Genomic DNA, 26,486 nt, shown 5'->3' on the forward strand with positions numbered 1-26,486 from the left:
TACCCTTTACAACAGTGACATAAAAAGGTCCCCCGCCGTCCGGAAACGCAATCTAATCGATCCGTTACACCGTGTAAGGAAAGGGAGTTTCAGTTTCTTTCCGTCACCTTCGCGTGGATGGATCTATGATTTCCGTTACACGGGGGACTACTGCAGGAGATCTGCCATGGTACAGTAAACGACTAAACTTGCTCGTCGTTTGCTCGTTTACAAACTCGACATCGATTTGCCTCCAATCATGTCTAATCATTATGTCGCTCAAAACGCGATCGCCGCTCGGAGGCAAATGAACAAGAGCTCGTCAGGTCTTTGGCACAGTCAGGTTGAGGGAAATGGGTGTTTTTCCTTTAATAATCTTCCCTGCCGGCACGCGAATCGCACGAGAGAGGCATCATGTGGAAAGTTTTCGTTAGGCGCCAGGATGTTTGACCGTAGTGACCAATCATGGAGCGACCTAGTAAGGAGGATTGAACAAAATTGCACCCAATTAAAATGCACCGAGACATGCGACCAGACAGGAGAGCACCATAAGTGGATGAACATTGACGGTGATAGGGACAAGCAGGTGCGTTAATAGGTGATTTTCTTGCAATAAACATCAAATCAGATATTAAATTTTAAATTAAAATCCACAATTTTATTTAATAATTTAATGTCATGCTTCGAAGGTAAAATAGATGAATGGTCCAAGGTTTCAATTTTCATGAAATATCTTTGTCGGCTCACTTTAAGAAGTTGACTGCAGCGTCAGCAGTGCTGATCTTTGATTAACAAGTGAGTCTTGCCGCGGTCAAGAAAGTGAGAGTGAGTTGAGTTATGATTTGCATCAAAACATCATCTTTACAACAACAACAAAACCTAATAATGTACCTGTTGGGTCGTCTCATTTGCTATGTGATGGATAAATTATACGATTTCTTTCTAGCTCACAAGGTTGCCTTGTTTTCGTCCACAGTGCGGTGCTTGCAACGATCGATCGCCTTGAGGCGTCAAAAAAGCCGATTGACGGGTGATGCGTTTCATTAAACATTACTACCGAAATTACAGTCTCTCCTTAGAATGTGAGCTGTGCCTATCGACAGGGGTGAATAGGTTTCACGCCGAACAAGATCGTCCTTCAAGCCCGTCAGCGGCAGCAGTCGTCTGCGGGCGTCTTCTGTTGCAGCTTCTTCACGCATCATCACGAGCGGCCTGAGAGATGATCAGAATGTAATTCCTGGAGGATAGTTGCCATCGCTGCCTTGGGTTTCGAGGGGAGGTTTTGCGGTTGATTGTTGGTTTTCGGATCGCACGAACCGACTGACCTTGAGGAACCTATATCGGATGGATCCGATCCGCCGTCAGATCGTAAGCGTCCGTCTTTAAGCGCTTCGTTGATTATTGGTTTTCACTGGGATCGATTTTCATAGCCGGCAACATTGTTGCGTATGGCATCGTTCGATGTAGAAGAGGACTTACTAGCTGGTCATCTTTAGCTATTTCCGAAGGCCACACTGTAACGGCGGGGACGGATGGGTAAGAGTGCAACCACCTCCGCGGGAAGGTGTAGAGACTTCTACCGCCGGAGTCAAGGTTAGCTGTCCAAAAATAGCGAAAACGTGGTCGATCGAATTACTTCGGTTAGCGTGTTGTTGTCTTTTTTTTTGCGCGCGTTGGCTTGCACGACGTGTATGGCGATTTCACGACCGTAACGCACCAGGGCGGCCGTCACCGCCTAGTCGGTTGTTAAATTAAGCTCGCTAGTGCAAAAAATAAATAAATGAATGCAAATGCATGGTTTAACAGTGGGTATACACACACTTCGGTTCGCTTGTTCGTTACTGAATCGCCTCCATGTAACAGCTCGTGGGTTTTTGTTTATTTGTTGTGGTTGTTGGTGTTGTTGTTGCTAATACAAGAAACTCGTTCCACCTTTAGGACGCTTTGGAGCGTTGTTAAGCCTGAACACAACTTTAATAATAAAAAAGGCGTAACGGAAAACAACTCCAACGATCGTTTTGCGTTTTGCTTGGAGTAGTAGTCAATGTTTCAGTGTGTTTCATTGTGTTTCTGTAATCATTATTCATCAATTCGTTTTACGCAATAGTTCAAAGAAGGTAATGTCGGCTTCTGCCCTGAAGACAATTACAACTAGAAGACATTGCGACGTAACAGACACTACAAAGAACTCTTTTAGACATTGTTGTGATTTTCTAGAGCCCATACTCGAGATGTAATCTTCGCACTTTAATTGAATCCTGTAAAAAAAAGATGGATTCCCAAAAATACCTTGAACGCCTTCACAGAATCGCTCACAATTATAGGGTACATACGACCAATGCTTTTGCCGTATCATTCCACCGGCAAACGAGGCTCGATTCGCTCACGTGGCCCTCTAGATAAACACCGGTTGCCTCTTAAACCATTCGCACCTCACGGCAACCGGTGGCCGCGGGACAGCTTGAGACCCCCCTAAACCCCTGGAGTACTTGAGAAGGCACTTGTGAATGCGACGATTCTAACCGAACAAGCCCACCGGCAGTGTGTGTTCTGTTCCCTTCGGCATCGCGGCAGGTACGCGATACGCAAATGGAATGGCCAATGCCATCCACGCGGGGAGTCGATTCTGCCGCGTAATTACGCGTACGCCATTTTTGTTCTCCAGCGACCCTCCATCCTGGCCACTCACACACCTCACATGGTGGGGACAGTTGTGTGTGTTTTTTTATTACACCGTTTATAATCCTAATCGGAAGCGATGTGTGGCATTTACGATAGCGGGGAGAAAAAAAACCCCGGCTAACCACTGTTTGTCAGGCAATTGAGAGTGCAAACCGTTCGCTCGGTTTCGTTTGATGTGGTGAGGACTTTCAACCACTGATGCAAAACACGCGCCACAAAAAATGGGGGTAGCTTTAATGCTCACCTCACGTCATTGGTACTGCTGGAAGGACGACGTTCCGTCGCTAAAGGTTCTAGATTTTGCGAAGGAACAAAGTGGAAGCAAACCCTGTGGACAGCCGCCGCAGTGGTGCGCGTTAATGATGCCAATTTAAGGTGACAAGATACCGCTTTGGTATTAATGGGTTTCTAACGCGTAGAATGTGTGGTTGGGGGAAGGTGGTAGGAAAATTCCTACGACCGATTACAGGTACTTCTGGTGTGGTTTGTGGCGATGTGGGCATAATTAAGACGAAACTGAGCGGAATCAAGGAACACTGTGTGTGATAAGTTGAGGAGAACGCAAATAAGAAAAGCTTCCAGCACAATAAGCCACTCGGTTTCAGTTGGATAACTTTAAAACCAGTAGTTTGGGTCATGTTTAAGACATGAGCTGTCGTATGCTCAAAGCATGTGGAATAAATGTATGCAACTTGTTGTCGGCTAAAACATTCAAAAAGGGACGGAAATGAAGAAGCGTTTTCTAGAAACTCCATTTGACGTTTTTAAGTTGTTGTTCCTAAAAATCACAGCCATTGGAGGATTTTGTAATTCCAAGGACACACAGTGTATAGTTCAGTGAGTGCCGCGAACCGCATCATATGTGTGCCATGAAATAGATCACTTTATGAGGCTGAGTTAGGATGATTATAGGTTCTTTTTTTTCGAACGCTTTACACCGCCTCTTATCGCGTGTCGACCTTGCAAGACTTCCGCAGAATAGGAAATTTATGAGCTGGAAATTATTTCCAGCTCGTGCACAGCGAAATCTAAAACGCCTGTGATTGTTGGAGCCTGCAGTGTAATGAACAACAACCTTATGTCGGATATTTGTCATTTCCGGCCGTAAAGATTCGAAGCAATCTTAAAATGTCTTAATGATTTTTTATCGCGCCATTATTTGTGCGGTACAAGGATTAGTGACGTTTTGTTATTTTATTATATCAACTACACTTGATGTGATGTGGGCACGTTTTAATGCCTCCGCGTCCGAACTGGCTTTACCAGAAATGAACGAGTCAATGCATTAACCTATCTAATTCTGGAGATTAAAGCTACTTGCATCAACCATCAAGCCATTCTCGGCTCTCCACTACGAGAATCTGACCAATAATGGTGGATAACGATCGTTGGAGATAGAGTCATTGCATCATTCCAGCGTTTGAAGTCTTCTATAAATGGAATATGCCATTAGTTTAGTGGAATCGTGTGTGAACATCTTCGCTTTGTGTTTGCGCTTTTATGTAGGTGTTTTGCTGTAGAAACTGAGAGCCTAATGAAAGATGCTCTTAAGATAAGGAAATAATACACATGCGCAACTAACATCGATGTCTTAGTGTGTGTCTTAAACCAATGTATGTCTTGTATGACTGGTATGTTTGAGAGCATTTAGAATGCAACCATTTCAAGCTAAAACCTTCACGAATTCTACTGACCCAAATTAAGATTAATGGTGTTCCGATCGACGGCACAGGTGATCCTCAACACGGGACATTGTTTTCCAATTACCGCTACAACTGGAACTGAGTGTTCTTGATCATTAAAGTCTTCTTATTAAAAGCCACTAAAAAAAGCTGCACCGTCGACACCCTAGCGATCGTAAAAAAACGGAAACCGTTTTCTTCGATCCCATGGATCCGTTTCTATATCTAAAACACTCGCGTTCGCGCTTCCCACCGCTTCCCAAAACAAAACCGAACGGGCCGCGTTCTTTTGTCCGAAAAGGCTTCTCACTTCTCGGAATTAAAGTGGCACAAAATTAGGTCTTAATTTACTCTAACTGTTAATCTTCTATCACCAATGTCAAACCCTTCAAACCTGTCGATTTGGTAGCACGGGGCGATTGATTGTGTCGTTTCTTTTTTTTGGGTTGTTCTGTAGCGCATTTTAGCTGCCTACGAACCTGTGTCGCCGTGACTCTGAATCAAAGTCACAGAAACGTCGATTTGGCGATCGAGACTCGATGGAGTTCCAAGAGATCGTTTTGTAGAATATTCAGGCCTCAAGATCGGGCGATCGCTGAATATTCATAACTTGTGAATATCTTAACCAAGGGTGGTTGTGATTTGAATAAAATCTAGTTTCCGAACCTGGTCGTGCTGCTGGTGGACCACATTTCTCGGTGGCTTGTTGATAGTAGTTGTTTTGTCCCCACCAAACGATGTTCGATTACGGCAGCAGCAACAACATATATCTTATTTTATTGGAATTATGGTGATCATTTTGGTTTTAATTTTGTCTTATTTCCCTTTTTTGCGAGAGAAGGAAGAGTTTTGTTGCGAGAATTGAGAGACAGCTCTGGTATCGAGAATTCTGACCTGGACATATTTGAAAATGATTTGCAACGACGGCTTCGGTACGCCGTGAGCACCTTTAACAAGCTGCCCGATAAGCGCACCGAACCAACATTCCAGCGAAAGTTGAGTTACACCCTTCGAGGCGGAGGACACATGGCACACATCTTCGCTGACGTCAGGGAAGAAGGGAGGAGTTTCACTTTCTTTCTCACGCGAAATCATGCATCCCCTCCCCACCTCTGCACCGAAATGAAGCAAGCGACAAAATCGGCAACGGAACAACGGCCACGACCCTTTGCTGCGTTGGAATTCCTGACCTCCCGCTGCTGCTGCCGCTCATCATCCAGACCACGCTTGGGGCGCAGCGTCCTCGAGAAATTGGACGTATCAGCCTATTCCCAACGAACTTGCCCTCGGGCATGCCGAGGTTGTAATTCAAAATTGTTACCACACTTCTTTGCCGGGCGCGTTGGCAAGGTCTTGAAGCGTATGTGTGTGTGTGTGTGTGTGTGTGTGTGTGTGTGTGTGTGTGTGTGTGTATGATTGTGAGCGCCAGAGAGTAGTTGCTCTCCAGTTTTGCAAAGTGCCGCCTGCTACTACTCCACCCGGCACACTGTCTGTTCGTGACTTCAGCAGAGAAGTCGAACCCGCCCCAAAGAGTGAGAAACCTGTTCGCATGCCAGGTTGTAGAGGGTGGTGGTCCAAGCTGTGAGGGGGGAGACGGTTCAATAATGAAGTATTCACCGTCATCGAGGAGATATCACTTGGAAGTCTTGGAGCGGTTTGTATAAGCCATCTTTAGGCGTAGGCTCGCGAGGTCGCCCATACCAAGAGGGTGTCTCTTTCTTTCCACCGATCATGCCGTCGCTGCCGATATCTTTCCCTTTCCTGCGACAGAGCGCACCGCGACTGCGCCTTGTCCTGGAGGTCAACCTGTTCGATCCAAAACGAGAATTTAATCACCGATCTCGACAGCGCAGAGCCTGGGTTGGCGTTGGTTCCCTCGGGGCCGCGGGCCGGAATCTAAGAGAAATTAATGGCGCACTGTGCGCAGACCTGTGCGCGCCTGGAAAGCGTCCTCACCATCTGGTCTTTCCGTCAGCAGATACTGCGCATTAACCGGGCATGCGGCGAAGGAGCCGTGTCCAGAGGTCAACTCGTGGGTTCACTTTTGCTTTCTACAATGCGAAGATGCGCAACCCGTACCTGGTTGGCGAACGAGTGTTTTGATGCGTTGTTTTGCTGCCGCAAACCTGTAATCCTGTGTGTAAACCATGGCTTGGTGTTCAATAGTGCTTCCTGTTCGGCTGGTGTGGTCTGGTCTTGCTCACACCCTCACACCATTGGGGGAGAAACTTGTCACAATCACTTTCACTGCCAGCACACAGTTGCTTCGAACCTTTTCATGCGGTAGAATATAACAATAAATCTAGTGGTGGATAGAGAGAAGTCACCCAACAGTAGCCCTCCGGGTTAACGACTTGTTGGTTGCCCCTAGTGAAGCCTGGGAGACTTCAGAGTGGTTTTGGAAGCAAAATGCGGGAATATATTGGCTTCTAAAAACGCGTGGCCATAATTTCCGGTGTGCGGTGTCTTCGGGGAGATGTCAAACACTGCTGCACACAAGCCGCCTTCAACAACTCAAACCGGAATCGGACTCTATTAACGTCCGAGGGGGCGTCTTGCATTGGTCATTTAAAGCGAGCCCGAGCAGGTCTGCAAGCTATCACCTTCGCCTGACCACACACTGTACCTGACCGTACGCTGTCAAGACCGTTTTCCTCTCAGCTGCATAATTCGATCCGTGTTCCTCGGGTGGCTCAAAGTTCCTGCGGACCGGGTTTGTGTCGGTTTTGTGTGGTTCTGTGTGGTTTCGGTTTACCCAAGCGCACGATGCGGTCGGTTTCGACACGCTGAGCGTTGTCATAAGCGGTCGCCGCTAGCGGGAGTGAATGTAATAATAGTTTAATAGATACATGTACCAATGGGCGGGAGAGGCGCACATGTACCGTGGCACATATCTTTCCGACCCGGTGTGCATGCCCGTTCCGACCATCGGACGGCATGCGACTGTAAGGTGATGTTGTTGCGCACTACCCATCTGGCTAATGAAATGGATTTCCTACCGTGTGTCCTGTACGGTGGCATTTCACCACCGTAACGCTTAGCTACTGAAGTGGTTTCGGTTTCGCAATTTCTTCGACAAATGATAGCTGTTGCCTTTTTAATGAACCCTGTGTGTGTGAGTGTGTGTGGCTGTACTTGAAAGCCGCTAGAATACGGTTTGGGTATTGAATGGCAGTAAATTTACTGTTTAAATGCTTTCCAACAACTTCTGTACTGTGTAAACTGTATTCTATACACAGTAAGGTTCGATTAACAAGGACATTGTTACAACAAATGGCATCATTTCGCTGTTGCTTGCCATCATGAGGTAGCAGTATCCGTTACATTATTGGTTCATTATCTGATCGATTTGCTCGCATGGCAAAAGGCACAAAGTGACCATCGGACATAACAACATCTCAGCTTCAGATCCAATACAATCTTTGTGTAATGATTCGAAGCGGTTTGCTGTATTTTTGTTATAGCGTATGATTTCTCTTTGGCTATTACCCACCATCACCTGTCATTCAATCAAAAGGCATGATTGTGCAACTTGCAGACCTTTAAGAGGTGGCAAATGGATTCCGACCGTTCAAGAACTCAACCACCGTTGTTGACGATGTTTTTAATCCGAGATAGTGTCCAGCACAATCTTCCTGGATTGTCGTCAATTGGGAACGGCGGCTTCTTTCCTTCCACACCTGCACGTTGCATGCATCCTACTCCAAAGATCTTCGGGCCACAATCGACATTCGATAAAGCGCAAGAACGGGGCACAATAATTGTGCCTGGTAATTGTGACGGAGACGCGTCGCAGGCGGATACGGATTGCACGGCAATCAATCGCGTTCGATCGCGCGGGACAGTGATCGAGTGATCGCGCACAGCGTAAAGTGCCAGTGGGCGGTATTGCAAGCGCTTCACCGCGCGTTTCTGAGCCCTGGAAAGGGTCTCAATTGAGCCGCATGAACCGCACACTGCCATTGTTGCCCGTAACCTTCACCGTTGACCGCTCAAGATCGCTGTGCGTTCGAATTCTGGCCAAAGGTGTACCACCTAGTCCACCCTTGCACGACATTCGAGGGCGTTTAATTGAAATTTTCACGCAAAACCACCAAGCCCAAGTTTCGCGTTTCCTACACGCGCCACCCCGGGGGACAAATGTTTTTGGGCAAACTGACCATTTGCCCATCAAGTGGATGGAAACACTTGTCAAGAGCAAGCAAGAACCTCAACCTCAATACGCCTGTGCGCTTGGTGGTTGCCGTAATGGCGGCGTAATTTCTGGCACGGCTTTTGGCTGAGGCAATGGTGCTGTCGGTGCAGCGTTTCGCTTTGTTATTCTACTTTCTTGCTCGAGTGCTACGGTGTTAGGCTTTGATTTACGAGCGGGCCGGCGAGAACGAGTTTGGGGAAGAACTTTGCCTCGACGTCGAGGGTGTTCCGCAGGAAATTGCGCACTTTTCCGCTGAATCACTGACATTGAGTCAAGCGTGCGTGTGTGTGTTTATGAAGCGAAGGAAACGAAGGGAGTTCCACTTTAGGGATATTTATCCTGCTGACAGGTCGTCCGCGAGTTCGCCCTAACGATTTGTTTGCGTATCGCAGAGCAGCGTTTCTTATTGTACGTTTGTCGGATGATGGCGCACGTTGCGATCGTTTGCGCTTCAAAACACGCGTCCGCTGGAGTGTATAAACGCAAAGCGTAATCGATTAAGCAAATGAGACTGATTCAATGGATAAAGATAATAAATAAAATTGAACAAAAGCAAGGTGTCACTCTCTGTTTAATAGTAACTGACATTTCCCAAAGTCATGTTGTTCCGTTAAACCGCACAAACTCTCCAGTCATGAAGTCTCTTTGAAGCTCGCACAAAACGGAATAAAAACCCTTTGGCCCGTGCAATTGGTAACTGATCAGCAACAGAGACAACCATCACCCTTTTCGTTCGGGCACCTTTCACCCCCATTTGAGAAAATTCGTCATGAAATTAGGCAAATCAACAACACCACATGACGCAAGCATCATCTCACTGTCCGGACGGCCACCGATCGCGGGCGCGAGCGCTCAGCTTTACGAGTAAATTATATAATTGCGAACGAACGGCTCGCGGTTTGAATGCGATGGGAGCGGTCGGTTGGTCGTTTTTTCTGTTGCTTCCCTTCTCCAATGGATCACCCACGAAATGTGTATCCACAGCCACACCCAGTCCCAAAAACGGGAATGACGGTTAATTTTTTGAACTATTTTCTTCCTCTTTCGTGCGCGCACTTGCCGTGGAAGAAGATCCAAGGGCAGCGCGGCCACGAGTGAGTGATTGTGTTGTTCCGCTTCTCGTCTAATCACACAGTCACGAACGGATCCTTTCGCGAGGGGTGGGGGAGGGCTTCCCGTCTGTCGGGATAATTATCATTTGTTCCGAGCGCAGCCGCCGCGGGTGGAAGTCCGTTCCTGGAAAGTAGATCTAGGAATCTAGGCTTTGCTGGGTAAGACCGTCGGCATCTTTACTAACCCTCGATGCCCTCTAGAACAACAGTGCTTTTCTCTAGCAAAACGTTAATCGTCAACGTGTGCGGAATGATTGATGATGGGATTATTTCTTAGTTTCGTGGAACTTACATTGGGCGAGTCTCTTGAGTTTTGCTCCCAGCAAACGAGCGTAAATCATACGATAGAGGGACGATTCGTTTTTTCGGTGGAAAGTATCCCGTTCGGTTAGCGTTAATGCCTTTGTCTTGTTGATCGTTATTTTGAGAAGAGCATATTAACCTCTTTCATTGAATGAAAAGATAGTATTTGTAGGAATGTCTTACCAAAAATCTATTTTTATCAATCAAAATTAGAGCACTAAAACTCAATTTTGAGGTAATTAGGAATTAAATATGTTTAATGCATTAACAGTCTTTTAACAATAATGTATGTTCAAAACGACTTTACATAATTTTTATTACTCTTCGATGAAAAAGCTTTTAATTAATCACAAAATTGTGTTCTCTTTCTCATTTGCAGCATGCTCCAAACGAACCACCGTCTCGTTCCCTCACCACCACGCTGTCTGCCGACACTCGCGGTGCCATAATCACCAGCCCGAAGGCACTTCACATGGTCACCGGTGGTCCCAAAGCGAGGCCTGTTGTTGGCCGATAGCGGTGGGCCCTGGGGCAATTAGCTGCGATATAACCATTTCCGACAAATCACCACCATCGTGAGCACACAGAGCATCAGCTCCGTCCCGTGAGAGCGGCCGCACCAGTAGCAAACGATTTTCCACCTCTGTCGGAGATGGATCATTTCCCTCTTGTATTTTTTCCCCTCTGTTTCGTTTCTAACACACACCGAGAGTGGCCCGATGCCGGAACAGGAAGCGAAGTGAAAATTAATAGTGAAAAAGAGTGTACGAGAGCGAGAAACAGGAGGGAAAACAGAGGCAGATGTAAACAAATCAAACACAGCCACAAGCGTGCCGAGTGAGAGATATTAATGTGCGACTGTTGATACATGTGTCCATTCGTAAAGATTTGTTACGAAATGTCTTATGAAGATAGAGAAGAGAGGAAAAAAAGGCCAACAAGACATAAGGACAGTTGGGGGGTTGTTGCCTTTTTTGTAGCTTTTCTCCCGTGGTGTTCGGTTTTGCAAAACATTGATTCTTTTGCTAGTAATTTTCCCATGTTTACCACCTCCACCATCTCCAGCGTGAAGTGTTAATTGTTTCTTTTAATAGCGTTTGTGTTTCACGGTTTCTTTATAGCAAAACAAATACCCCACAGCAACAGCAGCAGTAAAAGTAATCAATCAACCGAAATCAGGAAGTGTCGATATCGCGCCCCGAAAGGTGTCGATGTGGTGCTGTGATCTGTTTCACCTGCAGCGTGCAGTAAAGTGCAGTTGAGTGGCCGTCCCTCAACCGGCACCCGGATGGTGTAGCGGGCCCGAACCCATCCTTGCAAATCTTTGCAGCTGATCACAGTGGCCGATGAAGGGAAGTGTATGTTTCAGTTTAACACCGTGAAGTGCACATCACTGAATTGTGTGTATCGTGAGTGAGTGCGAGTGATAAAGGGTAGTGAGGAAAGGAGTGACAGCGAGTGAAGAGTGGGAAGAGGGGTCAAGTGAAACGAAACGAACCCGCTGATAATGCTATCGCGCATCGGAACCGGCGGCGGCGCCGGTCACCAGGGCCAGCAGCCTTCGTCGGCTCCCCCGTCGCCACCGGCCGGCAGCCATCACCGGGGCGTGGTGCCCCAGGAGGTGGACGATCTGGACGAGTATCTTTCCGAGTACAAGCTGCAGGCACCGACCGAACCCATCGCCCATTATGCCGGTAAGTGGATTGCAATCTACAGCAACAGAAAAGGCGTTGTTTTCCTTCCGTGACCTTGCGTTGTAATGGTAGCAGAAGCAAATGTTTACACTCTTTTTATCGATTTCAATCGCTCAAGATTGGTTCGTTTTCATTGCAAATACATGTAAGCAAGCAGGCGGTTATCGCAAATGCAACTCACTTACACCACGTGATACGATTGTAATTGCATTTTGTTTAATTTAAACACACACACAAATCAAGGCTACAGTGCTGGGCGCATACTTAAGCTTTCCACAAAAGCCGAACACATCTGGTGCGATAATGAAATCGCGTCATTTTTCGCTGTATTTTGATAACCTTTATCTTCACACGCCGTTCGCATGTTGTTGAATGGTACGACTGCCGATGCGTGTTTTGATTGACATCTTTTTGTGCGATCTCGGTTGTCAACAAGTTGTTCCACGCGACAACTGTGCATTGTTGTCTTTCCGTGGCATCGATTGAGCCCTCCGTGGTGGAAACATGGAGGGGGGGGGGGGGGGTTGAGGGGGTGTAAACAAACTTTTATTTGCTATATAGATAACCAATAACGCTAGCGAACCTAATGCCAATCAAGCGTGTCGAGCTCGTTTATTTGGATGAATACAATTGGCTCAGCGGTTTTAAATTAAACGACCTAGCTAAGGTCACGAAAAATGCGATCATGCGTTAAGGCAATGATAGGAGAAATTGGAAATGATTAAAGTAAAGGAGCGATAAGATACTTTACTCGGAAAGCAACCGACGTAAACGATCACAAGAAGCTATATCGATTTTAATTAGTGTTATTTGCGTTGTTCTTAAGATTGTTGTTGGTTGCCCACGTTTATTAAATTGGGTACTTCTGGGTACACATGGACACTTCAGCAGCTACTTTATCGTTAAATAGAGCGTGCTAGAAAACGTGACTGCCTTTGAAGTGGATTTAACTTCTGAAGTTTTCATTTTTATGTATCAACACAAATCTACGGTCATACGATCGTTTCATCCATCGCAAAGACGATGCGTTTTATTGTGAAGCCTCACTCACATTGCGCGTCATATAGTGTACTGCTTAATTGGCTAAGAAATGCACACTCTTCTCCCTCTGTTTACGCTTTACTCTTCTTTTCAAATCAACCGGCAGCAATTTTTCGTGAGTCATTTCATAAACCTTTATTTGTGAGTGATATTATTTCGCAAAACAAAGCGATTGTGTTTTGAATCTGCAGCCATGCAAACCTAAAGCGGGAACTGCACATGCAGCAAAACCAACCTACGGCTTCCAATTAATATGCTTAATAGGCTGCAAGCAGTGCTTTCACAATCGGGTGATGCACCGTTAGTGAAAATAGTTCTCCATGTCTCTCTCTCCCCCCTTCAGTAACGGGAATCGCGTAAGCCCCGGAGCGGTAAACGACAATAAACGCCCGAAAGCGATCGTTCTAAAAAGTGGGCCTTCTTTTTCATTTTTGGTTTTTTGCTAGATAAGGTGAAAAAAAATCACTCAAAACAGAAGCAACCGACCCTTCACTGCAACTGCATTGTGGTGATACAGACAGCTCGCATTGCATTTGCAAATCACGCGACCACGTGCAATGTGGCAGCATAACGGAGCAGGCCGCTGCTGCTGCTGCTGCAAATGAAACACAAACTGCAGCGTCGTTAGAAAAATGCTCCGGCTTTCCACCCGTGGTTCCACTGTTTGCCCGCTTACTGTGCCGTCATCATCATCATCGTCATCATAACCCCCGGTGGCACCATCAAGCGAGTGCACCCGAGGTTTACCACGTGCCGCGTATCCGTCGATGACGGTGATAGTGTACATTGCCCTGTGGTTTGTCTGTTTTACCGCTCGCAGCCCTACTGGTTTTCCGTCGCCGATGGTGCATTTTTCGAGTGCACGCAGTTCAATTGCGGTTCCGCGGAAGAAAAGCACTCCACTTACGCTGATCGCGTCGATATCTGCCTGCGAGTCAAACGATAATCGGTTCTGGTGAATGTATGCGTACCGTCGGGCGCACGGGAAAGATGCAATTCCGGAAATGAATTATTTGAAGAAAATATGCACCAATTATTGGTCTCTTTCTAGCTCTCTCTCTCTCTACATAAAGCTAGCCAATCATGCACCGATAGCGGGTAATTTTTGGTAGAAATTAAACAAATAGCAAAAGTAAAGGGGAACTTCGCTATTTGTGCTCCGTTCAATGGTTGTGTACTGTGACAGTCAGTGAAGCGTACTGGAAGGTCCTCCATTAAGCTTAATTTCAACTATTTACTTCGGGCTCGGTACGATAGTGGGTGGTTGCTGTTGTCGGTAGCTAGCCCCGAGCCGGTAAGGAATTGTCATTAGGCGTCGTTGCGCCGTGCACAAGCACTACAATTTTCCTACCGCCAATTCATTTGGCTAATGATCGCTGTTGAAATCGATACGCGCCATGGCGACAATTAGTGTGGCCGTGTGGTTTTGGATGCATGACCGGCGAGGGTAAGGAACTCCCGAACAATCGTACGATGGGGGCAAACAAACCGTAGAAAGTAGAGTGTCGTGTGCTTGGAACATGATGAAACATACATGCAATTATGTGGTTTCGTAAGGCACGGGAGAGTAGCTCGATTGGCAGTCATATGTTGTGATTGGAAATTATGATATTAATGAGAGAAATTGATGATAAATTATGGTACGCCTTTGTGAGCTGATTTGATTTCATTTGAAGAATTTTGAGCTATATTAATGCTGATAATAAGCCCCGCAAAGACAATAAAAACAAGTTGAATAACATCTGTACACCTAAAGCAGCGAGATTTAAGTCATTGACCAATCAAACATTTATTCGTTCGATTCATTATGCACCCTAACTCGCTCGGCCATCAATCTAAGCATTTCCTAATCCCCGATTGCGGCCCGATCGAATTTCACAAGAACAGCGAGAAAAAAGAAAGCCACGCTCGAAAGTTCAGCCACACTCGACGCCTTCAAGGCTAAGAAGGGGCCCAATCACCTTCCCAACAACAGCGCGCACAAATTGAGTTAAATCCGTGCGATCAATTTATAGCCCCAAGGCACCAGCAGCACCAGCAGCAGAAGCCCTCGTGCGGCATTTCGCACCAGCCCACTCGCCTGGCTAAACCGTGCGATTTATTAAGATGCGACCAAACGGCCACGACAACACCGGTGGATCATCTTCAGCACCGTCCCAACAGCGGCACAGCGCCTCTTCACACAGCGCTAAAAGGGATAAACGAGCCACTCGAACGCGATTCGATGGGTCGATGATTAAACGAGGCCATCGCGCCACCGGCGGCAACACACATGCACGCCATTCCACTGCATCCGATGATGGCCCGGTTGGGTCGCCGGCTTTGGGCTAAATAACCTGCTAACCTACCGCACTGCACGCTGCTCCGTGCGGTCGCCGATCGGCAGGATGATCGGCTCGGTTTGAAGGCTTTTGAGGTTAAAATTTTAATGCATCCGTTACATCATCGAGCGTCGAGCCGCGTCGAGCCGGTCAATTGGTGGCAAGCGGGCAAATATGTGTCGCCCGTGTCCTCCGCGTTGTCGATCGACCGTGTGTGACCACGATCTTCTTCACGATCGATGCAACGGGCGCAACCGTTCAAATATGAAAGACCCTCTGCGCGCGACCACTCTTGGATAGGTTGGAAGCTCACTGACGCAATCGACGCGTCGATCGAGACACGGGTGGCGTTTTGTTTTTTTGTTCATATTTCCCCGTTTTTTTTCTCTCCCGATCGACTGTTTACCAGGCTATCACAGACATCGAGTCTACGAGATACATCGATTCCGCTCGGATAAGAGGGAAGTAAGTAAGCAAGAAAGAGAAACAAAACCACAAATCTTCTCGAATCTTACGACCCGAGGGAATCATCCATCCCGCGCGAGAAAACGGGCGAGAGAGAAAGGGACACGAAGTGGGAACAAAGTGGGAATAATCATACAGAGAAACCCTTACGCGCGGGCCACACCTTTTGCTTGTTGCAAAAGATATGCTGAAGTTTCCGCTGGACAGCCAGTTGCGCAAACAATCTGTACAAACCCCCGGTACGCGCAATGTATGCAATCAGACGGCGGTGAAGCAGAATAAACAAACTCAATTTCCTCATTCCCTTCTTCGCGCGCCTCAAATGACTCCATCTCGGACGCGATGGCAAAATAGGCGGAGGGTGGATGTCTTCGTCCTCCACTACGGAACACTAAATTATCGCACAACTTGCTGAACGAACGTGTCCGGAGTTCGCTCGTTGTTTCCATGTAAGGGGACACGGTACAAACTGCTGTGGCTAATCGTTCGCTAATTTGACCCTAAAGAATATTAATTTACAAACACATATACACACACACACACACACACACACACACACACACACTTTATGTTGCGTTCCCCTTTTTCATATGACCCACCCCGGGAGGAGGGCAACTCATTTGAAGAGGTCAGACCGCGCTAACTGTTCGCGTCATCGAGCACGTCTCGAGCGGAAAAGCATCATCCGTTCTGCATCGGAGAGTGCGCTGCAGCTCACGATTACCGCATCGATTCCTGCCGAAACGGACGAGTGCCCAGCCAACAATAGGCGATCGATTGTTCTGTCGTGGCGCAATCGGAGGGAGGAAACTTCGAGCAGAAGTAACTAGGCGGCCGTCTGTTGTTCAAACGAGCCGTTAATTAAACGCAAGTACACATGTATGTGCATTAAAAACCCCGTTGTTGTGCATCGTGCATCAGTCGACGCAGTGGACGGTGACGTATGTGAGATTCGCAAACCGGAGGACTAGTGCCTCATGCGGGATCGTACGATCAATAGTAGCACCAATTGTTTTTTTTTTGGGCATTGTTTTTATCGCCGATGCGCCGGGTTCGTCACTTTGAGTCTTTCGTCTTTTTGCTCTCCTCTGAGCCATAAAAAAGGTAAGCATTCACGAATCGCCCGTGGTGCCTTCGGTGCTTATTAATTGTTGCGCAACAGTTGCCGCAACGGTCTTCTTCTTGCGAATCGAATCGACATTCCCAGCCGATTTGTGTGCGCGCACTTGGATGGACACTCCAGCAGCGTACACACCTCCAGAACGGAGGTTATCTAAGCGGTGGGATAGGTCGGGAGCGACGCGGGCGGGTAGATCTGACCCTCCAGCAATTTGCACCTAAGCAAAAGAAGAAGAAAAGAGGCTACAGATCTGCCGATCTTGTGCGATGCATTAAAGGTATTTCTTTTGATTCGCGCGCACTGATTGACACGCGCGCAAAGATGATGATGGCGCGTCGACCCATCGGTAGGTGTGCCTTTTGTAGGGGGGCATTCTTTTGCGGCGAAAACTGTTTTTCTTTCTTTTTTTGTAGTGAAAAGGTAGAAGGGAAGGAACGCAAGCACGGGTCGGATGTTATTGCGCCCGCGCAAGTTCGTGAATTATTGCACATTGCGTAAGGGTTTCGGGCCGGCTGGTGGGCTTGCGAATAATAATAATCACTCACCGCTCTGGAATGAACACACAGGCGACGAACTTCCCCCCACAGTGCCCTGGTTTTGGGAAAGGCAACGCGACTCTCCAATCAAAAATCATAATTCGTTAAAAATGTGATCGTCGGGGTGATGATATTTTCAAATCAACCGTTACCGACTTGGCGTTGAAAAGTCTCTTTCCAACAATCGGTTGGGTGTGTGTGTGTGTGTTGAAAGCAGCGTTTCGCCAAATGTCATGCCCGGTTCGGTGCGGGTGCTTGACCTCCCTCTCTCTCTGTCTCTCTGTTCGTTCCACTGTGCGGTCATTTCGCTAACAGAAATAAATTCTAATTCTTATGCGGCGTGCGGCGTCACCCTGCAGCGCGGCAGACGACGAACTGACCATTCCGAACGTGACCATGTTTCATAACCGTGTACGGTCGGGCCCGTGTACACTTCACGTAAGGCCAAGAGACGCGCGCACAAACGGCCAGGCTAGACGGGCTACGTGCGTAATCTCAACCGTCACGGGGTTTTGGGCACTGGGCCCGGTTAACAAACATTAATCTTAGATGCTTAGATTGTGTGTTCTTGCTGCGAGCTCGTCGTGTGAGCAGAGGGAGCGTAGTGCTAATGGAATGTTGTGCGAGCATGTTGCATTGTAGCAGTAAAAATGTATATGTTTCAATTGTATTCAAATAACATCGGCAAAATTGCTTCACTTTCTTCCGTCGCTTCGCAAGGCGGGCTCTGCTTTGTTCTTTACCCGTCGGGCTGCCCATAACTCTTTTCGTTTAGAAGAGATAAAATTCCTTCAGCAACAAAATGGCTTCATTAAAGAACTCACTTATCATACCACATACCACCGGACTTCCCCTTTTTTGTGTCGGGACAGCAATTGATTGCAAAAGAAAAGGCCGCTTTTCTCCCTGTCCTGGAGGCTATTCTTGCAAAGTGCACCCATCACCACACGCGTCCCATTAGTGCACCCATTAGTCTATCTTTGCAAAGGCGTCTCCCTCTCTCTCTCTCTCTCTGAAAGAAAGCCGTCCCTTTTGTGCTCCGATGAGGACGCACATACACACGGGCGAAAAAACAGGGCGTGTTTTGTTTTCTGTTGCTTAATGTACTCGAATAAAGCATCGTTTTGCTTCCACGATGTCGACTCCCAGACGGGGAAGCATGAGTCTTTATGCGCAATTTTGCCGCACAGTGCCTTTTAAATTGCACCGGCAACCCGATCCTCGATTGGGGTTCAGTTGGAATGCATCAAAAGTGGCACGCAGTACGCACCTCGCGCAACACTTTCCACACACGCCAGTGTTCTACCCTGTGTAGCATTTCTCTACCACTACGGGGTATGTTTAGTGTTGGGATTTTATGTTCTCTGCACCGATCGCATACCGCACGAACAGAGGCAGAGTTTCACAATGCATAATGCACAAGCGCATGCGCACCCGAAAGTGGAACAGTGACGGCGCTGTCACACACTGACCGTTTGCATCTCCGTCCCCGAGGTTCCATTCTGACGAACACAGCGCAATGAGCCGCCGCCACATTGTATCGCATGGCGGAAAGGCGTTGGAGGCCAAGAAAATGAGTTATAGTTTTCGTACACAAACATATGTTACAGCCCACTGGTACGCGCCTGTACGATGGTGGCAGTGGGATTGCTCTGCGTGGTCCTTTGACACGGACACGGTGCACAACCGCGGACGGAGGGCCCTAGTACGTGCCGAAGCATAAATATGCCAATCTTTTGCCAGAGGCAGAGCACCACTCGATCCGGCTAATGAGTCAACCACGTTGCAGCGGTCATTATCGGAAATTGGTAATGGCGAGAAGTGTGCAGCAGCGCAGGCGTTGGAATTGTTTTGCATTCCCATACCTTAACATTGTTGCAGAAATGCAATGGGAATTTAGGCTCGCCTGAAGCATCATTCCAATAGCGTTTAATCGTTTTTTGTATTATTTTGAAATTAAATCCTTGATGCCGTTACGAAACGCAATCAGTGGACGAAAAACATACGCGACTTGGAGAGGAAAAAAATCAATCAAAACGCTTGCAGTGGGTTAAATATCATTCCAAGAAAAACAAAAATAATTATTACCCACACTTATGACACCAATTATTGCCCCGCCCCCCTCCTACCATCACCTGCTGTTAAAAAGGTGCTTTAAAGATGCAACGAAATAAAAATCCACCACGACCTGACCTACAAGGCAGCATTGCACTTTCGGGTCGTTAAAATGTCCAAAAAGACAACATAACAATTGTCGGCACGGCCCATAAATGAAGTGGTTGTCATCATTTTTGTCGCCGAGTCGAGCGGGCGCCTGAAGCACGACGATAATTGCGCGGCAAATAGCGCCCTCCCCGAAACGCCAAATCCTGGCCATCATTATCGGATTTACGGCCTGCATACGAAGCCCCGTCCTGCGCAACAACAGGAGTCCGGGCTGCAGTTTTGCCTCAACCTTTGGCACAATTGAAATGCTCCTTTCGCGGTGACCCATATCATTAGCAGCTCGTACTGGCGGCACGGTACTAGTGCTGCTGCGCTCTGCCTCAGCTGCGAGGTGAACGGGTTGTGATGGTGTGGCCCGCCGCTGCCGGCGTCGTTGCACCACATGGGCCGCGCTCAAGAAGGAGGCGAGAAAACGTGAGTGACAATCTGGGCAGCAATGGAGCAATTGAGAAGTAGAGTGCCTCGTCGCGTCTTGTGCTGCAGTTTTGTTTTGTGCAGTTATTTATTTTTATCGACTAATTGTTGACTCGCTGATGAACGCACCGCACGGGCTGTCCATGATGAATCGTTCGCCTGGGTCGCGGGGGACGGTGCTTAACAATTACGAATTGATTACGAATTGCCGAGGGAAGTGTGTGTGTGTGTGTGTGCTGGTTGCGATCGTTCGGATGCGAAATGTCACCAGGGTGGGCAGCCTGGCCAGGCAATGCCGACCTTGCCAGTACCCCCATCGGCATCCCAGCGAACGATTAAGGTCGAGGTGACTGTGGTTGTGCCGTTTCGTCCCTCCCAGAAGCGAAATGGTTTATATTATTGAGTGCAGTAATGGCTTTTCTCATTGCAAAATTATACTTATATAGTATATAAATATTAAATATAGAAATTATAAATGGCCATGTGGAGTAGTGATTAGCTTTGTGTTTTAAAGAAGATTGCTTCAATCCATCATTTTTGTTCAAATTAATAAATGTACTAAATGATGTGTGGATTAATCAAAATTGTTTTGATACAAAGCTAAACAAAAACTCTTGCTTATTCATATCATTGTAATAGTTTCTAGTGGTTAGTAAATTATGGCAAATATTTTAAATTTTGCAACTCCTTACAGGGGTTTTTAGGAGTTCTAATAGTTATGACACACTTTCTTGACTCTCTCTCTTATGGTAATCTTATGGAAACTCTTACTTCTGTCCTTGTTGGACAGGCACTTTGAAAAATCCTATTGTATTTGTCCAAAAAAGGTGCTTTGGAGTCTAATGTCCATCATATAAAATTCATATCCCGTAGAAAGAGCCATGAAAGTGTCCCAGAACTAAGATTATCTCTGAAAACCCCTGTATTTATCAAAAGACTACCGGCTGCTAGTTTTCAAACGTGCAATAAAATGACCCATGGAGAGTCCAGTCATGTTACTGCTAATTTAGGGTTTTGTGCCTAAAAAGGCAAAGGAGCGTAAGAATTCAGAATAAATACCAGATATTCTGAGAAAAAACTGCATAAAAACAAACTGCATAACTATTTGCGAAAAACCTCATAGCATAAGGTTGATATGATCCTTAAAACAATATTGTATTGATTTGTTTGGACAATCAGTTCAAATACTTTTTCACCAACAATCAAACAAGCTAAATAATAAATTAATGCGGAGTTAACTAAGTATGATCGAACAGTTTTTTTTTTAAATACAAATTCAGGATTCATAGAGTCAAAAAAATTGAATTAATAAATATTATTGAATCATGTATTTGTTTTGTTACACTTACCGCCCTTTGGGTGTTGTCTGCTGAATGTTGTGAGGAAATAAATCGTTCGTTCACTTCAACAACTGAGTAAAGAACACTTGAGATGACGTCCATTACGTTCTGCATCTACAGCCTTTCGGCATCTAATTACATAGGCCTTGAAACATTGTGCGTACCAAACCAAATAATATAAACCCACACCTAAAAAAAACCTCTCACACCTTAAACTTACAGTTTTTCATACCCGTAAACACGCAAATCATTCGGTTTGGTGGGTGTGAGATCGATTTCACACAAATCAAGATCATTTTGCAATTGTTATTGAAACCACGTACGGGAAAGTCATTTCTGCACCTCCTCCGTTGTATGCTCAGGGGATGTAGGGTTCGTACTCGAAAAGCCGTTGCCTCGAATATCGCTACGAATGCAAATCATATCACGTGGCACCCGGGCACCCTACGCGGCCCACTTGGCGTACCGTTTTACCTTTACCCGGTTCCATGTCCGGCCAGCCACGGATCATTGGAGCAGGGTGTGCGAGCGTGGCACGCTTGTGTGTGTGTGCCATATAGGTTCGGGAAGTTAGCTTCGATTTCGGAACAGTGCAGTTACTCGTTCCCGTTTGATGGTTCAATTTTGGTGCGTACAGAGCGAGAGAGAAAGAGAGAGAGAGAGAGAGAGAGAGCTAGGGCATTCGATGAGCTAACCCGAACCCAAGCACACGTGCGTAGGCTTCCGAAAGGGGATGGACGCATGGGGAGTTTGGCAAAATTTAAGCACCCCGGCGTGGCCCTGTAGTTGGGCCTCCGGTAATGTTCAATTGTGCCGGTTAAATTACCTCACTCGGAAGTCATTTCAGCCCATCGTACATTACCCCATTGCTCTCTCGATGGACCGTAGATTGGTGTAACTTGGATGCGAGTGCGTTGTACTACCGACAAACGGCATCAATTTCGGTTTGGGGCTCCCACAAGTTCCGGAACTGTGATTTTGGCACACGCGTATAGGATATTTTTGGTGTAAAGGGATTTCGGGCACACACAGCTGCATGTGTAGAAAAATTTAAAATGCTCTTTTATCATAAAAGTAAACATAACTCACAGAAATTACTCAAATGGTGGGATGAAACGGAGGGCTAAATGTGTGTCAAAATTATTTCCTAAACTATCGTAGCTTTTACAAGTTTTATAGCCATATTGATAAAAAGCTTACAAAATGCTCATCGCTGTGCCCGTTACCGTTGAGGTATGCAACGCACAAAAGACATCGCATGGCATCGTGTTACATTCTTACACAAATAAACCGCTGCGTACTCTTATCGGGCGTTAGCTTCACTTCGTGCTGAATAGCTAAAACGCCACGTTCCAACTGAAAATAATGGAATGCTATGCCGCAGACCTTTTGAATGCAATTTTGCAACGCTCAAGCCGGATTCGATTAGAGTTGCATAAGTAATAGGTTGCACTATTAATTATTTCGTTTATTAAATTCACTATACTTTCCCGTGCAAATATTATGTTTAATGACATTATTCAAATCACTTACCCACACGACTGATTACAACCTCTGTGAGACAATATGATTCCCATGGCATCTTTTGCCCTTCCCGGTAACCGAACGTGCCGGAAGCAGTGCAGCAAGCGAACGTCACACTAGACACTCTTTCCCATCCCGTGCCGGGAAAGCAGATGGAGCTGTTTTGTACCAATGTTTGGCTCGTCTGACACGCGAGCTTTTGTGAGGCGATTGATGTCGCTGGATGGTGCGCGTACACGCATACACTATCGCTTGAGACGCGATATAAACTTAAACTCAGCCAGATAGTGTTCGGCAGGGGCTTTTTAATTTAGAGTGAAATGAAATCGTTAAGAAACAAAACCTCGTTGCATTTATTGAGCCGCTTGTGCAGTAAATTATGGATGTCAAAACAAAACAAAACTCCAGATAGAGGATGTGAAACAGCGGCACCAACCAGACAAGGGATGAAAAACAAACTCTCACTACGATCTCACTACGGAAAACTCGCACTAAACTAAAGGCAAATTCCAGATGAAGATAAATAATCATCATTATAATCGTGTGGGTGCTGCCGCAAGCCTGGGCCAAATTTAAAGCACAATACACCAGTCGCCACCTCGCAACGCATCGCTCAACCGTGGAGCAATGAGGGAAACTCAATGAGCGGGATCATTTTGCCTCATATTTTTTCCTACTTTTTCTTGTTTTTTTTTTTTTGCGATGGACTGAGCGTGGAAAAAGTCATCACACGCTCACGGCCCGTTCACGTTTCGCTCAGACCATCTTGCGCCGGAGCGCTTGTTAATTAATTATTAATTTATGCTCGCACTATGCCTATGCCACTTTTATGGGTTAGTGGTGCGAACAGGTCTCGCTCGACAAAAAGGGGGGGCACAACATGTGTTCTGGTTTGTTTTTTTTTTCTGTGTTTGGGTGGTGGACGGTTTTTTTGTTGTTGACATATTGGCTCGTAATTGGCGATCGTGATCTTGATCATGAGCAAGGGAAGACGTCACTTTCATTGGAAAAAGGACCATCTTTGTTACCTTCAAATTTAACTATTTTTTAATAAATGATAATTACAATATTTACCATAGCTCTTTGAAACTCTTTCTTACATAATTCTTTGAAATGCTTAATAATCATTCACAGAATAAAGTATCAAAATTTAAACTATTTAATCATCCCAAATTAATTGAACTGATGAAATTGTATTGAATAAATTGAATTGAACTGAACAAAAGATTTAAACGCCCCACACAACAGCGCGATGTCGCAATACGAAATTATTAAATCATCACAACATCGCCACTGCGGCTACGTTTTTCCATATCAACAACGTTCAGCAGTTGTATCACACGCGCACACACACATACCTGCACCCCGATTACGGTAACGACATGCAGTTTATCATATTTGAACAAATTTCTACGCGCAAAACGCGCGCGGGAAACGTCCGCTACAAGCAAGTAGGGCAGCGAAATGAAAATGGCTGTTGCATAAAGCGCCCATAACCTGGCTGGTGTCATTTATGGCCTGTTTTTTTCGTACTAACTTGGTTGGGTCGTCGGACTATCGGACAGGCCGGACAGCCGAGTGTCATCCAAGCACCGAAAGTAAACAAACCGTCACACAGACACACGGGAGCACAGCGTACGAGGGCTAGCAAAAAGCTTAAGCTGTGTGTGGACACTACAAAACCCTTTTCGGTTGGTACCAACCCCTTGCCAAGCGGCCAAATGCAAACAAACCTTGCGCGGTTACAGTTTGCTTGCATAACATTAAACAACAGCCCCGGTGAATCCCTTTTTTTATCCAGCCTGGTGGCAGTGTCTAACCGTTGGCAAACGGGAGAGATACCACAGAGCTCAACACACACACGCTCAAACGTTGGTGCAGTGTTCATGTGCTCGTCCTTCGGTCACCTTGCGGTCACAGCCCAGCTGTGTGGGTTGAGGAGAGAAGAGACAAGACAAAAAAGGGGGGAAAGCAATGGTCGGCCCTCGGGTAACCTAGAACTCTGCTAAGGCCATGTCCCTGTGCGACCGGTGGGCGATTCGCGATCATGGAGCTCATTCCGAGGTTAACCTCGACGAGACGACTTCATGCGCCGAAAATAGCGCCCACTGCAGAAAGCAACAGGCAGATCGCCACAAGAGTGACGTTTTCGCGTTCGCCTTTCCTTTTTGCTGTTCTTGCATGTGACCCTCCGAGCCTCATAAATGGTCTCATAGGTGGATCGATATGTAAACAGGAAGAGCGGTGTGTTTAAATGGCTCTCTATAAAGCAAAAGAAGTGGCGGCTTACTGCACATACCGACCGACACACACACCGGTTGACTAATGATTGACTTCCGCGTACAGTGCACGGGCTAATTGCTGCCACGGACGGGAACTGCCACGTATTTGTACAGCAGCGGCATCAAAGCGAGGGCTAAAGGTTCAGTTAATACAAAAAAGCTACAACAAAAACCCCCTTTAACGTAAAGAAAACAAACGCCGAGCAGTGGTTCTTTCCATCGCCCCCGGGAGGATGGGTACGAAGAAGGTATGAAAATTAACACCCAGAAGCCGTGGAAGAGCGAGCGGAAGATCCAACGTTGCATGGGGAAGTGAGAAAATCCAACCTCAGGTTCTCGGGTTGCCCCTGCGCGCACGAGACATTCAGGTGCAAGCGCAAGGTCAAGCAAAGGGCATGGACAACGATGCTCGTAATTAAGATGGAAGCAAAACGGTTTTACCGGCACAAGAAGTTAATCTTTGTTTTTGGTTTTCTTTCGTACCCATTGCAGATGGAGAACTGGAAGCAGAATGGCTCAATTCGGCAGGATTTCCACAGCTAACCAAAGCATTCGAAGAGGTAAGTGATGTCCGGGGAGAGGGCTGGTTTCAGCTACACGGCGTTTGGGTTTCATTACCTAATGGGTTTAGCTGTAGCAAAGTTCATTTTCATCATTCATAGTTATTAATTAATCGCCATCGCAGCCCCGATCGTGCGCAAGGGCAGGAATTGAATTGAAATTTTGCTGATCTAATGTCTTAAAACGCCACAGCAAAAGCTCTTCATTAAACCAACGTTCTCGTGGGAAGCAACGGCGAGCTACGCTGCATACTCTGCCACCTCCAAAATCCTCTCGCCCGTACGATATCAATCAACGCCGGATCAATCGGACGGGACAGAGGGGCCCGTTCTTTTTCGCAGATTGATCCGTAACATTTAATTACTAGCGTGTTTTGGCGTTTGTTCCAACGCGGGAGCGGGATGCCGGGATGAAGCGCTTCCGAAATGCAATCTTTTCCCGCGTCGGCGGCAGTCTGCGGACAGAAGATTGAGTTTGATTGATTACGTTATTGAAATGCGCACACTCGCGTCCCGGTTCGGAAGATTGATTCTTGGGAATTGGATAAAAGACTGTTTTGGTGTTCCGGCTTTGGAACTCAAGTGGGACAAGCAAGCGGCTATGACGTATAGGAGATGTCGTTCCTGTGACGTTTGTTCTGGGGTGATTTTGAGATGCGTAAGCAGACCTTAGTTATGGACAGACAAGCGTCAAGAACTGATTTTGAACTGACAGCATTGACTGTGTTGGCGTGTCTTGTAGGCATAATTAAATTCATGTATGATAATAGAATTGAAGAAAACTCCTGAAAGAGAAGACTAAAACGTTGATGTTTTTTTCCCGGATGAATTCTTAAATAAGTGTCCAGGATAGGAATTATCAATTTTGGCCTTGTGGGAACATTTATTTTTCTAATGTGAACCACAGCAAAATCGAGGATATCTTATGTCAAAAATATATCAAATAAGTACTAAGTATTGATAGAAGAAATAACTTTTCAAAGATATTTGTATGTGGATATAGAACTGAA

The 26,486-nt window shown here is 46.4% G+C and overlaps 1 protein-coding gene across 2 annotated transcripts in view; it reads left to right on the top strand.

Moving 5' to 3' along the window:
- Nucleotides 1-26,486, top strand: part of LOC120955695 (rho GTPase-activating protein conundrum) — a 56,884-nt gene that overhangs the window by 25,011 nt on the left and 5,387 nt on the right. The window contains exons 2-3 of one of the 2 annotated variants that reach the window (XM_040376781.2): nt 11,075-11,647; nt 25,409-25,476. In XM_040376781.2, coding sequence (XP_040232715.2) covers nt 11,461-11,647; nt 25,409-25,476 — 255 coding nt within the window. In that variant the 5' untranslated portion in view covers nt 11,075-11,460. Of the gene's footprint in view, nt 1-10,332; nt 11,648-25,408; nt 25,477-26,486 lie in introns of both variants that reach the window. The other variant, XM_049608278.1, reaches the window with a different exon arrangement.

This window comes from Anopheles coluzzii, chromosome 3 (assembly GCF_943734685.1).
Source record: "Anopheles coluzzii chromosome 3, AcolN3, whole genome shotgun sequence".
Classification (NCBI taxonomy): domain Eukaryota; kingdom Metazoa; phylum Arthropoda; class Insecta; order Diptera; family Culicidae; genus Anopheles; species Anopheles coluzzii.